Source organism: Drosophila ananassae, chromosome 3R (assembly GCF_017639315.1).
Source record: "Drosophila ananassae strain 14024-0371.13 chromosome 3R, ASM1763931v2, whole genome shotgun sequence".
Lineage (NCBI taxonomy): Eukaryota > Metazoa > Arthropoda > Insecta > Diptera > Drosophilidae > Drosophila > Drosophila ananassae.
The window spans coordinates 28,257,533-28,273,501 of NC_057930.1; the positions used below are offsets into that span (position 1 = coordinate 28,257,533).

Below are 15,969 nucleotides of genomic sequence, written 5' to 3' on the forward strand. Positions count from 1 at the left end.
TTGCTAAGTCAAGTTCTTGGCCAGCACAACAAAGGAAGGAGACTTGAATGTCGAAAGTGCTTGAGGCAAAGATCACGCTGGAAGCTTCGACAAAATTGTTTAAGATTTTGTTTCAGAAAATTCAAAGATCTAAACGAATTTCGTATACTACAAACTATAACTTGTATAAATTCAAGTTTTATTGAAAGCATTTGAAAAAAACATCATTTATTTTCGATTCTGCCTTGAATGGATACACGAACTCTCAGGCGCATACAGAGATCAGGAAAATTATTTTGTAGTTAAGAACAATGGGTACGATAACTAATTGGTCTTTTTGATCTATTTTATATTTAAGAATAACCCTTACAGATGGACTAAGCAGTCGAGGATCGGGGCTGGATCCGCCCCTATTTTTGACCTGTGACATGGACCAATTCCGGGATCCACACAAGAAACGTGCAGCCGTCGATGCCTGCGAGGAGCTGGATAAGTTGGATGCCCAGGACGAGATCAGTGTGTCCAGTATAATCTCGGCCCTGCTGCGACCTATCGAGCCGTCGGACGATCAATATAAGCAGTGTGACTGGGGCATTGACCCCAAGCAGTTCCTGCCCGTGAAACAGGCCATCATTTTTAAGGAGCAACTGTTCGTGTCCAGGCTACGGAACACAAACTGCAAGCTTAACGAGGATCTAAAGATCTTTTTTGAACGTGAGCTGGAGCAGATCGGTCGCTTCTGCCTGAACGTGGAGGAGGCCTTTGATGGATACGTGGTCTTCTGCAGCAGTAAGATGAAGAAGGGACGCGGTATTGTGGAGTGTGGTCATCAGCTGAAGGGCAAGTACGACGATAAGTTCCTGCTGATTTGTGAAAAGCGCTCTGAGTTCGACCGGATCGACAACACGCGTGTGGAGAAGATCCTGGAGGTGCGAAACCATGCCGATCTCCTGCTCACCGCCATCCGGGAGACGCGGATCAATGAGGAGGTTCAGCGCTTTAAAGCGCGCATCGACATCAAGGACCGTGACCACGTTTTCGTTCTAGACGGAGGTATCATGCTTCTGATGCGTCACCTGGTGTGCAACAACTTTATCGGAAACTTTGAGTATTACACAATGAACTTGTACGGACGCGTCCTGCGCTGCAATCTGGTGGTGCACAAGGAGCGCAAGGTTGTGCGCATCTTCTATCGCACCTACAAGAACGTGGTGCACATCCTCACCCAGCAGTGCTTCAATGACGAGTTGCAAGATGTGGCCGAGACCTTCATGACGCCAGAAGGTCGGATCGTGATCCACTATTGGCGCGGCTACAACTACCTGCTCCACGCTGCCTGCTTGCCACCGAAGCGCAAGGAGACGATCCTGCCCAAGCTGGAGCTCATGTGGCGCCAGAATGTCCAGCTGACCCGCAAGTTCCAGGAACTAAAGGCTCTTAATTACGAAAATGCCACGAACTACTTGAACGGCAACACCCAGCTGGCCGACTTTATGCAGGACTATGTTCTCAATGTGCTTCGGTATAAGCCTACAAATGTCCTTGAGTTTTCCATCATGTTCTTTCAAAACATGGCCAAAGGAAATTAGACTATGGCTACTACCTGCGCCCAACTTATCCCGTAAATTCTAAGTCGTTTCATGGAAATAAGAATAATTTTTTTCTCGCTTTGAAAGCAATATACTTTTGTTTGTTTATTTGAACATCAATAAAGTTTGAAAAATAAATGCCACTCTTCATACTACCCCAATAAGCTAAAAAGTAAAACCACATGTAGTAACCGTTGCCTCCACAATGGGATCCCAGCAACCCAATTGCTTGTTTATGACCTTCAAACAATCGTTTGAAACTCATATTTTCAGTTTCAGTTTGTTTCTCAACACAAAACGTAACCGATTCGTAACTCGTTCCGGTACATACACACTTATTTTTACCCTATCAGGTGGTTAGCAACCGTACTATAACAATGAATTGTCTTGAAAAGAAGGATGAGCTCCAAGCGCCCTGCACGACCACTATAGATCTCAACCCGGGATCCGGGGAATGCCCGGTTCCGATTATCTGTCCTCTGCCGGAGGAGCCTCGTTCGCACCGGATGAAGAAGCCCCCTCAGCCGGCGCTCGTGGCCCTCATCCCACACCCTGACGAGGCCGCCCAGGCGCATATTGTCCAGAATATAACCGGTCCCGCCCAGGAGCACCAAAAACTGCAGGGAGACCTTCAGGCTGGGGTGGATCACCAGCAACAACAGATGGCCGATATACGCGCCGAGCAGTACAAGAAGTCGCAAGAACCTCGACAAATGGAGGAGGTTCAGTTTTCTGTAAGTGCGCCGGTCACCATGGCCAGGACTTTGTCTATTGTTATTCCTTTGCAGCGCGCTATGGATCCCAATGCGGACAATCTTCAAAACCCGCCGTGCTATCTGCCTCAACAGGGTGACGATCTGCCGCACAAGGATCAGCTTATGCCCATGGGACCTATTGGGCCCTGGGCTTCGGGCAAGGTAGACTGGAGCCCCATGGCGGGAATTACGGGAACACGGCCTGTCGTGGACCGCTACTCCATCACGCGGTACAGTCCGAATGAATGGCGCGCGAGGAACCATGAGACGGTTCAGTTGGTCAACGGGGCGACAGGCAGGGCGGATAGGTAAGCAGTTTCAGCCATTATTCTTCTGACCAGATTTTCATAAATTGTATAAACATCTTTTTTACAGAAACCGATTCAGCGCTGCCACTGAATTCCTTCGCCTCTCCGCCATAGTGACCAAATCGCAGGACGAGACCACCGACAAGTTGAGGACGCGCTCGCAGCTAATTGGCAAATGGAAGAACACTCTGGAGAACGCGATTAAAGCGATGGCCGACGAAATCGCCACCATGGAGGTGGAGCGGATCAAACTGCGCAAGTCGATGGTTGTTCTCGGTGTCCCAGAGTCGATTGTGAAGGAGTGCATCGATAAGCGCGCCACCCGCCCGGACACCGAGCTCGTGCGCGACCACGTGGAGGAGGAGCTGGTCAACGAGTTGGCCCTGATCGCTGAGATTCGGCGGCTGCTGATGAAGACCCTTGAGGACTTCCAGTCTCAGCAGGTTGAGAACCGTACTGCTCGCCAGCGCCTGGAATATGACTGGAGTGACAAAAAGGAGGCCTACGAGATCGACACCCTCAATACGGGCCTGAACAACAGTTCTCGAACGATCATGTTCCGCCCGGGAGCAGTACGCCAGCCCCCCGAGCAGGCCTCCGAAAAGTATTGGGAGCACTTCAGTATGGAGACCCTCGACGACTGCGAGAAATGCCGGGCCAAGTCGGTGGCTCTGCGCAACACCCTCAACTCCATTATGATGAATGCCGCTAGGGACATCCGTACCCAAGCGGATATAGTGGAGAAGGCCTTGACCTCTAGAATCAATTGCACACAGGAGGCAGTGCAGCGATTCGAGAATGACTTGCGCAACGTTCTGCAGGATCTGGCTGACGTGGAGAACCGCATCGTAAATATGCAGCGCCGCATCGAGTCCTTCGACGCCTCTATGAAGGTTGCCCAAACGCGGATGGACAACCGCAGCTATCGACCCAATGTGGAGAACTGCCGCGACTTGGCCCAGCAAGCGCTTATCGACGGCGTGCATACCATCCAGAGCAGTGTCTCGGCGATGTTACACGAAAAGGAGGAGGCGGAAAGAGTCAAGATCGACCTGGTCACTGCCCGCAGCAAGCTAGAGCGGGAGATAATGCTGAAGCGGCGCACCCTCTTCATCGATCGCGAGCGTTGCATGCTCTTGCGGTCCCATTATCCCTCGGCCAACACCCTCAGCGGTGCCGGTCAGTGATAATAGCTGCTGGGTGAAGGCCCATTGGCTCCCTTTTTTTGTAACAAAATTTCTGTGTCTCTTTAGATAGGTGACTAAATTTTTAGGTTTGATTTCCAGGGGAATATGAAAGTACTTTTATTGTGACTAAATTTGTTAGTGCTCACCCTTTTGAATAAAATGCATTATGGAGTATATTCCTTAGTAGTCTAAGGTCCTTCTTTAAGAGAAAATGGAAGAAAATTAAAAAACAGTCATTTTTATAATAATATTGGCAGCGATTTAAGCTGTGTTTTCTACGAATTGTCTATAGTATAGACTCTTTACACACTTTACACCTGAGGAAAAGTAAACGCCATTCAAGGATCTAATTTGCGGATTTTGGTTTTAGTCCTTGAGCTCCTAAGTTGCTTTTAATAAATGCAATAAAATGCCATTAGAGGGCAATCAGACACGTTTGGAAATCCATATAACTGAAAGAAATATGTTGCCAATCCCCTCCCGGCTCCTTAATCCGCCCCAGGGTCCCCAGGACACGTGTTGGCCTTAGTACTTACCAAAACACGTTCAACAACTAGAACAACACGTACTCAATTTAGAGATACACGCGCGGGAAGCGAGGGGGTTTGATATTGATACGGAGGTAGTTGAACATTCGTTAATGTTTGCCCTCCTCGAAGCAACAAATATTGGGACAGTTTGGTTGAGGTCTTCCAATTCTTTCTCCCTCTTGCTCTCCAATATGTGTGTCCTTCGGTTTAAATCTATCTAGCTGGGATGATACATGTGGCACTCTGCTAGGAAGCCAATAAATTACAGAAACGGCAGAGCAGCATGTTGGAATTTCCAATTGAAAACAGTAAACGTTATGGCTCATTGAATCTATTTTCCATTTTCCATTATGGTGTCCATATTTGCCCCACATTTCCACATTGACTGAAGGTCAGAGCGATGCACTGTCAATTTTAAGATACACCTAAAAAAGAAAATGTGACTTTCTTTCCGGCTGTTCCGGATTGCAAGTTCCAGACCTGTCTTCGGAACTTTCCTTCTATACGTGCGAGCCACTTGTCGACCAGAATTTATTGCCATCGAACGTGTTGTTTCTTATGTCGACCAACAGTGGTATGGCCAAAGGGTTACAGCCTGCGGGAAATATTTTTAGAAGAATTCCCATCGTGGTTGTATTGTTTTTTGTTGCCAAGGTCAAGGCTGGTCTTGAATCAAAAGGTATTTCTGTAATCCATTCTGCCCTCCAATTCCAAAAACCTTTATTTCAGCTAAGCTTATCATTTTTTATGTAGAATATTCTACAAAATGTCTTAGTGTTGCGGCTCTTGAGAGTCAAAGTAGTTTTAGATTTTAAGATTTTAAAGAAATGATACAACTCTACTGCCAGAAGGCGAGTCTCTGGGGCATCAAACAGCCATTACTCAAATTTTTCCACTCTCTCCCCATCGTCCTGACCTGTCTTAAAAGGGAAATATCGTTTTTCTTATGTTTGCTGTATCCTGTTAATATTTCGTAATGCCGGTAAAAATCACAGCGTGTGGTTTTCGCAGCCAACTAAAAACGGCAAGAAAGGAAAGAAGCATTGCAGAAGCATACATTTTGGCGCTGGTGCCGCCTGCAAAAATTGGCGACCACCATCAGGGTCACAGCCCAACCCGCCCAATCCGCCCAACCACCAAACAACCCACTGCCAACTGTTTTTTGTGCTGGCACCATGCGGTGGCTAAGAAAAAATCTGTTGCATACTGTTTGCGGTAAAACGCAAAAAATGTTATATTTCAGACGCCCGCTGGGAAAATGGGGGAAAATGGAATCCAAGCCGAATCGAAAAATAGGCATGAGACTAAAAAAAACTTGTTTGATGTTGGTGTGTCTGTGTTCTTTTTATAGTACTCGTACGCAAAAAGTGAGCTTTATTCTCTTCTATGGGCTGTTTAAAGTTGAATGCCTGCTACTTGAGGCAAAAAACTTTTTCGGCAACTATTTCCCAATCGGAGATGTAAAGTTGAATGCCACACCTTAGACCCTGGGAGGCAATAATTTAACTTCAACGCAGCAAGACATGCAATTTAATTTTAACAAAACCTGACATTATCACACCAGCCAACAACAGTACCCGCCTGCCACTGCCCCAGCCCCTGCCCGTAAAAGACCTCTCACGCACACACACTCATCCAAAGACACTGACACGGGCACACACACTGGTACGGGTTGCAACACAAAGTTAGTAACATAATAAGTAGCAATTTTCGGTTTCCGCTTTCCGGGCCAAGCGGCGGCAACGTCACTGGCTGCAAGCTACCATAAAAATACATAAAATTGCGCCAGCTAAAAGAAAGCCAGCGAGTGCAGGAAGCTTACACACACACAGGCAGCTGCAGATGCAAGGCGAGAAACGCCAGCCCCGGGCACAGCCAGGGGACTTGGAGAAGGAGCTGGGCTGGGCGTCCGGAATCGGAATCGGAATAGGGCGGGTCTGGTTGCCAAGAAAGTATAGTAACTGCATGCGGAGTAAATTGGAATTTTATAGTTGCAGCCACCAGCACAGGTGCCAGCAGCTGCTGCTGCCTAGCTCGGCGCGTGTTGCTAACACTGAAACAGAGACTTTAACCGCTTCTGGCTGTTCCGGAAAAGGCTTTCGCCAGGATGGGGTAGCCCAGTTGCCAAAACGACTGTATTTCTGGGTAAATAGTTCAACGGACACTCAACTACATCTTCTGATCAAGTAATCCTTTGTAGAATAAATGAAATGATAGAAGTATGGGGAATATGCTTTTCTGGGAATCCTTTTCCTGGAACACCAGTCGCGGCTTATCCCGGGAAATGAAGATGCCGCTGACTTTGCAATGGCAGCTAAATTAGTTGCCGGCCACCTTCCGCAGTCTTGCGAAAGTCACTCAAAGCGATGACAACAGGGTGCCGGATGGTGGCTGGGCGGATTTTCCCAGGCGGTCGGAAGGACGCGAGGGTGCCAGAGTGGAGGGGGAGGCAACAACAAAGGTTGCCGACGCTCGTTAGCATTTTACAACACTGGCATCGGGTGGAGCACGTACAGAGTGGAGCAGCAGCTCCTTAGATGATTTGTGACCAGCTGCAACTTTTTGTTGCCAACGCCACCGGCAGCCATTTTTGATGTTATTTCAGAGCTGCCTCTGCACTTCCGTTTCCGTTTTGGCCTGCGCCTCGACTCGCAGCGCTGCATGTAAATGGGGCTTCCCCTTTTTTGCGATCGCTTATCAGCCATGGCAAAGGACGTTGGAGTGGGAGCGAGATGGCGTGTGTGTGTGTGAGTGCGAGTGCGAAGGAGAAAATCGAAGTTAATGTGGGTGACTGTTGATTTTATCTTCCCTGTTGACTTGTTGACTTGCCGGGTTAACTGTTGCAATGTTTATGACTTCATTATGCTAATAAAAGACATTATTTTTGCAGTTTTTTCGGTAGAGAGGGCTCTCATGTAAGGAGGGGCATAATGTAATGTTTGTGTGTCAACAAAGTGAAAATATATTTTATTGGGCGTTTCAGAGACATTTTGGGTTTGTTCTTAAACAAGATTTCACTCTAAATGAGTTGATTGTTCAGGCAAACAAACGATGCTAATATTACCTCATTTAATACCTTGAATTCCACTGCTAAAGTTTCGACCATAGTTCTAACCTGTGCAGGTATGACAGCCACAGACATTTGATGCATTCCGCAGGATTGCCTGCACCTCGCTCCGACCACCGGTCCTCCGTCCCCGGCCATCAAACAAGCCGATTAGCATACGTTTATCTCAGAGGCTCGCAGAAGCCACCGGACCACGCCACCCTTTCGAGCCCTCATCGCATAGCGTTGGTCAGTGGGGGTGGTAGAAATCAGCAGATCGTGTCAAAAGCATCAACACAGGGCACCACAAGCTGCAAACGCAAACGCAAACGCACCCCAAGCCCAAGCCCGAGCCCAAGCCTAAGCAAACCTCACCAAAAACCCCACCAAAACCGAACCTAACCAAACTAAACCAAAACCTAAATTCGTCGCTCTGTGTCCCGTGTCCGGCTTGCAGGCCCGGACACGCTGGCCGCCCATCGCTAATGCGGCGTGAATATGCAAGGAGCCCTGGTCGACGGACGTGGCGATGTCAGCCGGGCCAGCCAGGACGTTATCATCATCAATGCACGATTTTTTGGGCCGCTGTCAGGCTCAAATGTTTGCCGAGCTCTCTCTCTCTCTCTCTCTCTCTCTCTCTGCTAGCTGCTGGATGCTTTCTGCTCGCCGGGATTCCCCGTTTTGCTAATGTGCGGTTTGGCGGTCGCCGGGGATTAGCCCAAGCCTTCCTCTATTCCCGTAGTCCACCGACAGGCACCGGGGACCGGGCATCCACTCACCTGTTTCTGTGTTGACGTTACCTGAAAAATCAAAATCAAAATTCCGACACGAGTAGATTGTTGGGCATTTCATTACCAGGAATGTTGACGCCCCACTCTGAAAACGGTTGAATGACAAGCCCGAAAAAAGGGGAATCGGACAAAGGCGCTGACACGTTTACCAACCTAATGTATGTATACAGGGCGGTGAGGTGGTTTTTTAACACAACAAAAGCCAAGAATTCTCTGGAAACGCATATACCCTGGGACGCATATACCCTGGGACTCTTCCGCATACTGCTCTCGGGGGCAGTACACAAGAAAATGCCATTTAAATGCAAAGCACACATATTTTCGACAGGAGTACAGAGTCCTCATAAATCTGAAGGAAGTTCCTGTCATTCCTTGTCACTTGTTGAGGGTTTTGATTTTATTAAAAACATAAAAGAGTTTCTTGAAAAAACTGTACCATTCCATTGCTTCATCGATAGGAAAAGTCCTTGGAAGATCCTGAAAAGTGATTTTAGTCACTTGGTCCAAACTACTTACCGTAGGACAGTGAAGCTGTTTTTACACTTTCCCTATTTGAGAAGAAAGCTCTGCACATAATCACATTATTGAATCGTCAAATATATCAAACATATGCGAGTAGGTCGCTAAAATGCATTCGAAACCTATATAGCCGCTCACCAAAACTCTTGGGCCAACTTTTCACCAAACTTCTCATTTACAATCTCTGTTGGCAAAGTGTCTGAAAAAAGGGAAGCCCGAGAAGTTAAAACTGTGGCTCAGATGTCATGGCTCGACTTTTGAGCCGGCAGAAAAAACTTTTGCTTCTTTCGCGCCCCAAAAACATCCGATGCCACTGGTTCTGCGAATTCTTTGTTTGCGCATTTGTAGGAGTGCCCTGACATGTGTGTTTGGGGTGAGTGGGTGTACCGGCATTGAGCTGTTTGTCTTTTAATTGTTTGCACTTAAGTCGTTTGTTTGTTTGTTTGTTTGCTTGTTCGTCTGGCTTGTCTGCCTGGCAGGTTATGACTTTTGTGAGAAAAGTCGTTAGGAGAGCGCTCAAGCAAATTACAGCCACAAAGTATAAGGCTTTTTCGGTGGATTAATGCCGGCAGTGTGGGCCGGCTATATATGATATCATGTTTTCGGACGTAAAACGAAAAATGTCATGCTCAGAAATTCCACAGATAATTTATTCCCGAAAATTTGAAGACCAAGCGCATTCCTTTCTCTCCCAATGATATGATAACTGTAAAGTACATTTTGGCCACATATAACACTGATATATCTCTGGGATTCTGCCATGAATACTACCAAATACCAAAACTTTTCAAGCTCGCCAGACACAAGCATACAGCAGCATATATTTGCTATCTGAAACACCTGCAATCAAATGCAATGCCAATTGACTTATCTGTGCGGTTGTGCTTCGCCAGACTGAAAGTCCGCACTCCGGAAAATCCTTCTTTCCTTTCACATTCCGACGTTCGATCCTCCGAACTGCAATAACCAAAAGTTTGTCATGACAAACAACAACCAGGGCCCGGTCGAATGCAATCCGAATCCTTAACCTTAACACTTGGGTAAATTGATACACACATCAAAGTTGCGTTGCAATAGCCTCAAATCTTTCCGTAAATCAAGCAAAATGCAAATTTCACTAAAAGCTGAGGCATTTTCCGCAGGAAAGCGGAGACCGCAAAACCCGAAACCCGGACCAAAAAAAAGCTAAAGCGAATGGCGAAAGGAAAATTGCTGTCCAAAATGGCTGCCAGGTAAACGGGCATCGGTGAGGTGACCGTGTGACCAAAAAGAACCGCTTCCCACCGCCCCCGAATGCCATATTTATCTCTTGTATCCCTGCCTAGCTCCTCACCCTTCCATTAGCAGATTTGGTTTTTGAAATCGCATACGAATGTTGGCCAATTCGATCTCCTGGACTTAGGTTAGCCCAGTATTCGTTGGGCTTAGAATGGAATCTGGTTTATCCTGTAAATATTTTTTGTGATAAATGTTTAAAATATTGGTAAATACTTTGTTTTGAGCCATTAAAACCATCTTAAAACAGGCAGAAAACGCAGATTAATGGGTAATAGTTGCGAATATTTAAATTTCAACCTGCACTATCTCGAAAGCTTGTCAATCGGAAAAACTTTTTCTCTTAAGCTAAAAACTTGGCAGTTGATTTATCGAAACGAGGAATCAAAGGTATTTTTGTTGGCAGCTCCGCCTGGACTTGTTTAATGCAATTTTTTTGCTATAAAATTGGTAATTTTTAATTCTACTCGAGCTCGGAAATAGGCCCAAACTCTGCTCGATTTGGGCTTATTTAATTAAACAAGGAAGCAGGCGTGTTTTATTTCAATTAGCCATTTCCTCTCGGGGCGAAAGGAAGTCGTCGTGTCCAAAGTGGAAGTTGCAACGCACAAAAACCTGTGCAACATAATTAACTGCATGCAACAATTTTCCAGCCACGCCTAACTGCTGCCAGCCACTGCACTGGTAACTGAGGAAAGAGGCAGTCTCGGTGTCTAGGGGGTCAGGGGTGAGGCCATGGTATCGAACCCACTTCGCCGGGTTCGTTTGCCCCACATGCAATGTACGAAAATGGAAATCTGCATTTAATTTATTGATGCAACAACGGCAACAGCCAGGACGGGACGAATGGGATCTGGATGAGGATTTTCGCCTAAATGTATGCAGCGTAAAATTGTTAAATGCGCTCAATCTGCATATAGGCGTGGACGCCATGCCACGCCTCCAGCGCCGCAACACCCACCTCCTTTGGTCGTTGCGGCACCCGTCGAGCTCACAGCCTGCATGTTGCCAACGAAATTGTTTCATTTCCCCATTAAAATGTACAGGCGAAAATGTTAAACACTTTATTGGTGGGCGGGACTGGCTGGAGCTGTAGGTGTGGCCGGAGGTGTCTACCCCCGGAGGTGTTGCGGCTGTTTGCCACGTTAGCATATCTGTTTTTCATGTTCGCAGCGCTAATCGGGCCATGCCCGTCTGTTCTGCATGTCTGACTCGATTTGGGGGATGTCCTTCCTCATTCTATGTAGCCCCTGCCTTTCTCACAGCCGGAGTGGCAGTCCACAAGGGTTCATTTTCGACACCAGACGAGTGCACGTCGCGCGATGCAAGAAATTAATCTGGGATTTATTGCACAGACTTGCACGACGGCGTTTCAGATAAAACTAATGGCTTGAAATATTATCCTTCATGAGATGCTTCAACAGGTACCCTTCTGTACTTAGTGGATTGGTAATTTCAAATTGCAACCTGTATTTGCACTCAAAAATTTCGCTTCAGACCAAAACAAGTTTTTGAACAGAAACCAAATAGCTACAAAATGGAAAACAAGTATGCTATCCATTTGAAACGAATTTTCCCTCAAAGAACCTTATTGAATAATGCTTTTACAAAATGTACAAAAATACTTTTCAATATTTTTTCTGCACAGTTTTTTCATATAAATGTGTATTCCCAAACTCCGTCCATTTGCTGTTTTTAGTTTTCAAAATTGTAACTTTTTGGTGTCTTTGCTTACTTTGGTTTTAGTTCAGTCGCCTGCCTTTGTGGGGAGCCTCTCTCCCACCCCGTAACCTACTGTAACTAGTATTTTGGCTAGCGGCCAGAGATCAGCCCAGCCCCTATATAAAGCCATATATATTTGTACAGTCGTCTCTGGACCGAATCACCCTCCTGTAGCAGCGAGTGGAGTAAAGTTGAGTCGCAACCTTTTTGATTAGATTACGTAACGTAAAACTGGTTTGCAAATTGAATAAATGACTCTTGCGTTGCCAATATAAAACGTGTTTGAAATTTTTGATTAGGTAAACACACACAGGACGCGATTTTAGACCTTTCAGGCGAACAGGAACATAAAAAAAATAAAATAGAAAACAACAAACAACAGCGGCGACAAAATGAACCGAAATGGCAAAGGCCCAGGAACATGGAAGCCAAAATGTTCCGGACGAACTGCGATTTTCCCGAGTCACTTTAGAGAAGGACCCTGCGAACCGAATGTAATTTTTCAATTTTGTTCGGTGGCTATGGGCAGCTTTGTGGTAAACGTGTTTTTTCGGAAACAAGAAGGGTCCAATTAAAATTCATTAAGCGTAAATTAACATTGAAGTCGGTCATCATAAATTAACTACCCAGAATCGGGTCGTAAAGGAGGGAAAGCCAATTGAATGGTTATTTGTGATGCTAATCAGATCCTGGAGCTCTACAAGGTTGCCATAACAATTTTGGTTGACTATTTGAAAGCCATGTAAATTTATACCATGACTATTAAGTAAGAACTTTACTATAAATTTGGACAAACTTACAAATTATTTAGAATGTGCATTTCGGAAGGTACGCTTAAGAATGCAAAAGAAATTCGATGTTGCCAAGTTTCTTAGGCGTTTAAATCGCGTAAGCTCGATTCCAATTCAAGCTTAATGAGCTGTGTAATATTTGCATTTTGTTCACACCATGAAGCACTAATTTCGCAGGACTGCCAAGAAGTAGACGAAGGCTTATTTTTCTTGGCACAGTGCCGTCCAACAAATGTGGCGCAATTGCTTTAGCCTTTCTGGCCGAACTCTTGGTCTTGCCAGCTTGGCAATCAAAGAAAGGAAATAGGAATCGGAGATACAAGAGGCAACGGCGACATAAATCCATTACAGATTGTGAATGTGGAATAAATCAGTGGCCATAATTCAATATTAAATCACTCAAACGCCAGGTTAAACCAATCCCAAACAGTGAATGCATCTCGGGCCACAACAAGCAGAACAATTAGTGTGTCACTCACTGCGGCGGAGAAAGCATGTAAAACGACGAAAGGAAGTGAAATGAGAAATGGGAAAATGGGTTTGGCTTGGCTTGCATGCAGGCTCCGCTCTTAGCCAAATGAAAACCTCAAATGTGAGAGCCCTTGCCACCGATGCTGGCTGGGTTCGGTTGCTGCCTGGAAATCTTCTCCGGCAAAGTCAACAAAATATTTCAAAATAATAAATGTGTCCATTGGAGCTGGGATCTGTGGTGTAGCAGCAGCTCCAATGACAAAGTGCTTGCAAACGCACAATATTTGTCTAGGTCATGCATATCACAATCCGGTCTACAGGAAAGCAAAGGGTCTTGGAAAGGTGGGGAGGAGGCGGTAGCAGGCTGGGGAGGACTGAACACCTCACTTTCCTATCGCAGCGATTTCAATCCAGTTTGCCAGTTAAATGCAAACAAAACACAAAGGCAAATACACAAAACGCAAGACATATTAATCAGTGCAGGGACAGGTGTTGGGACAGGGTCAAGTGAGGGGAAGAGAGCCGGAAACCGATAGATGTACAAGCAATTTCCAGCATTGGCTTCGGTTGGCCAAACAAATAAATTGCAATTTGTGTAATCTTAACACCTAGAGGCGAAAATCAATGGAGAACAAAGTCCTCCAAGCAGCCCGCCATACAGCCACACACACAGTCGCAGTTGGACCTACACGCTCACAGACCAACATACATGAGTGTAAATATATGCGTTAAGGTATCAGGTGTTTGGCAAAATATTTACAATCAAGCACAAAGCCAGAAAATGCATTGGGACTCACAGTGTTCTACGTTGGCCACTCCATGTCGAGGGAATCCCTTTAACATACAATTAGGATTAGGACAACTGTTCCGTGCTTCGTAAGATTTAATTTCCAAGAACAAAATATTTTGGTCATGTTATACGAATAGGCGCGATTTAGGCATATTCTTTTTAAAATTACCATCCAACCTACAAGTGATCATTAATCCATTGCAGATTCCTTGTAACGTTTGCGAAAACTGTTTGATTTTCCTGGAGCTGGTAGCTCCATATTCCCAATAAAAAGTATTGGTTTCCCTCGGTGGGACAGACAAGAGGTGATCCCATAAGATTCAGGTGCCTATGTGCGCTGATATGTGCCTTGATCCGTCCGTCCGGTTTCTTTATTAATGCCGTCGTAGTGTCGACTGCTATTTTAAGAACAATATTTTCTTGTGGTAAAAACCTAGTAAATTTTAGTACATTCCATCCTATGGCAAAGCATCTAGTAGCGTTGAGCCTTGAGCTGCCAAGATCATCGAACATGCAGACAGGAACTATGTGCTTTGTACGCGGAAAGGCGCTCTCCAAGACCGCCAGGGCTAGGTCGTTTAGCAATTGTGACAAAATTAAATCATTGTGCACAATGATTTTCTCGACTAAGCGATTTTCATGTGGGACTATCTCGCTATCTGATAAAAGGTCCCAGTCGCCAGCCCTCACCGTAAGGTTCTGAGTTGGAGGCAAACAGCTCGCAGCCGACAAGACCACTTTGTGGCTAATTAGGACACCGCTGCATATCTGTTTCGATTCCGAGTCCAGAATGGCTACCAGCCAGGGGTACTCCGTAAAGCTAGTCTCTTGGCCACTGCTTTCTACGGTCATGTAAAGACCGTCCACGTTGGTAAGGCCGCACTGGTCTTGCATTAAATTGACGTCATGTGGGGGGCGCTGGAAAATTAAATAAATCTCACTTAACTCTTTTTAAAAGAGCAAAAATGTATTTGTACTGAGTACATAAACGTACTGTTTATATTATTTCAAAAATATGTTGTATGATATTTACCAATTGTCTAATTTTGCTTTGCTCGCAGCAAGTTTCTATATAATGACACTCGTTCCGTGGTCTAGTCAAATCGATGATAATTTTTGGTGTTCGAATCACTGTAGCACACTGGTTAAATTTTACACAGAATTCATTCGTCATTAATCCACATGATTTTCCAAATATCGTATTTTCAGTGGTTGTGGGTGTAGATGTGAATGAGTCGTCGCCTATGTTGCCATAATCACCATAATTATAGTCGAGTTCATTTGAAGGGTCAGAGTCATAACTTATTGAAAATCGAAAAAGATTTACATGTAGTACAATTAATAGGAACACCACTTGGTTTTTGACTCTTTTCATAGTTCTAATTTAAATTTTATAAAAAACAAATTGAATTAAACAAATCAGAGCGACAGATTTCGACGACTGGCTCGCAGTAAGAGGAGAAGACTAGACTGGATGGTACCCGACACACGTTTAAATATAAATAAATATTGATAAGAAACAAACAAAATTTTTGTTCTCCCTATATTCACTTTTAAGAATATTGTCATTTCAATTAATAGCACAGACAATTAATCGCATAGAAATCGACGACAAGGTTGTATAAATTAACAAAGGAAATTAACAATGAAAGCTTCTTAGATGTTTTTTTTTTTTAAATCAGCTTAGTGGTAAATCTCATTTTATCAGAGCGACAGATGATAAGATTTTCCAATCTAATTCGTGCGAGATATATCTCAAAGCTAAAATTTTTACTTCTGAGTTTTCATCTTTATCCCATCGTTTCGATGGAGAATCAACACTCTAAGATGGCCCTGAGGCCAGAACCCCAAAGGGTCTAACCAGAGTGCTTAAGTGCCTAAGCGCTCCATGATGAATGCAGGCCCGACTTAAGCTTAACCCTAAAAGCGCATTTTTTAATTTTAGATGCTTGCCACTTGCCACCAACTCCTCATCCTTTTAGCAACTCTTTCCGGCGAGGCTTAAAAGCTTTAAAGGAATTTATTGCAAACACTTTAAGTATTTTTTGTGCAGCTTGGCGCTGTTGCTGTTCTTTATACATTCGGGTATATGTATGTATGGGGAAAAATTATTCGCTTGGGTGTAAAGTGAAAGCAGCTAGAAAAACAACAAAACACTTGCAATGAGCAACAGTAAATGCCATCAACGGAACGAAAGTGCTGGAGAAAGTGGAGAA

At 45.0% G+C, this 15,969-nt stretch overlaps 3 protein-coding genes across 3 annotated transcripts; 2 read left to right on the plus strand and 1 right to left on the minus strand.

Moving 5' to 3' along the window:
• Positions 1-141: 141 nt before the first annotated feature.
• LOC6497738 lies at positions 142-1,729 on the plus strand. Its single transcript, XM_001961415.4, has 2 exons — positions 142-294; positions 352-1,729. The coding sequence occupies exons 1-2, from the start codon at positions 291-293 to the stop codon at positions 1,566-1,568; spliced, it is 1,221 nt and encodes a 406-aa protein (XP_001961451.2). The 5' UTR covers positions 142-290; the 3' UTR covers positions 1,569-1,729.
• A 96-nt stretch (positions 1,730-1,825) lies between these two features.
• Positions 1,826-3,994, plus strand: LOC6497739 (tektin-4). The gene is made up of 3 exons (XM_001961414.4): positions 1,826-2,302; positions 2,357-2,631; positions 2,699-3,994. Exons 1-3 carry the CDS (start codon positions 1,946-1,948, stop codon positions 3,816-3,818), a joined length of 1,752 nt encoding a protein of 583 aa, XP_001961450.1. The 5' UTR covers positions 1,826-1,945; the 3' UTR covers positions 3,819-3,994.
• A 9,765-nt stretch (positions 3,995-13,759) lies between these two features.
• On the minus strand, positions 13,760-15,230 carry LOC6497786 (phenoloxidase-activating factor 2). The gene is made up of 2 exons (XM_001961413.3): positions 14,787-15,230; positions 13,760-14,671 (listed from the first exon to the last, which is right to left on the minus strand). The coding sequence occupies exons 1-2, from the start codon at positions 15,126-15,128 to the stop codon at positions 13,931-13,933; spliced, it is 1,083 nt and encodes a 360-aa protein (XP_001961449.3). The 5' UTR covers positions 15,129-15,230; the 3' UTR covers positions 13,760-13,930.
• Between the last annotated feature and the right edge of the window lie 739 nt (positions 15,231-15,969).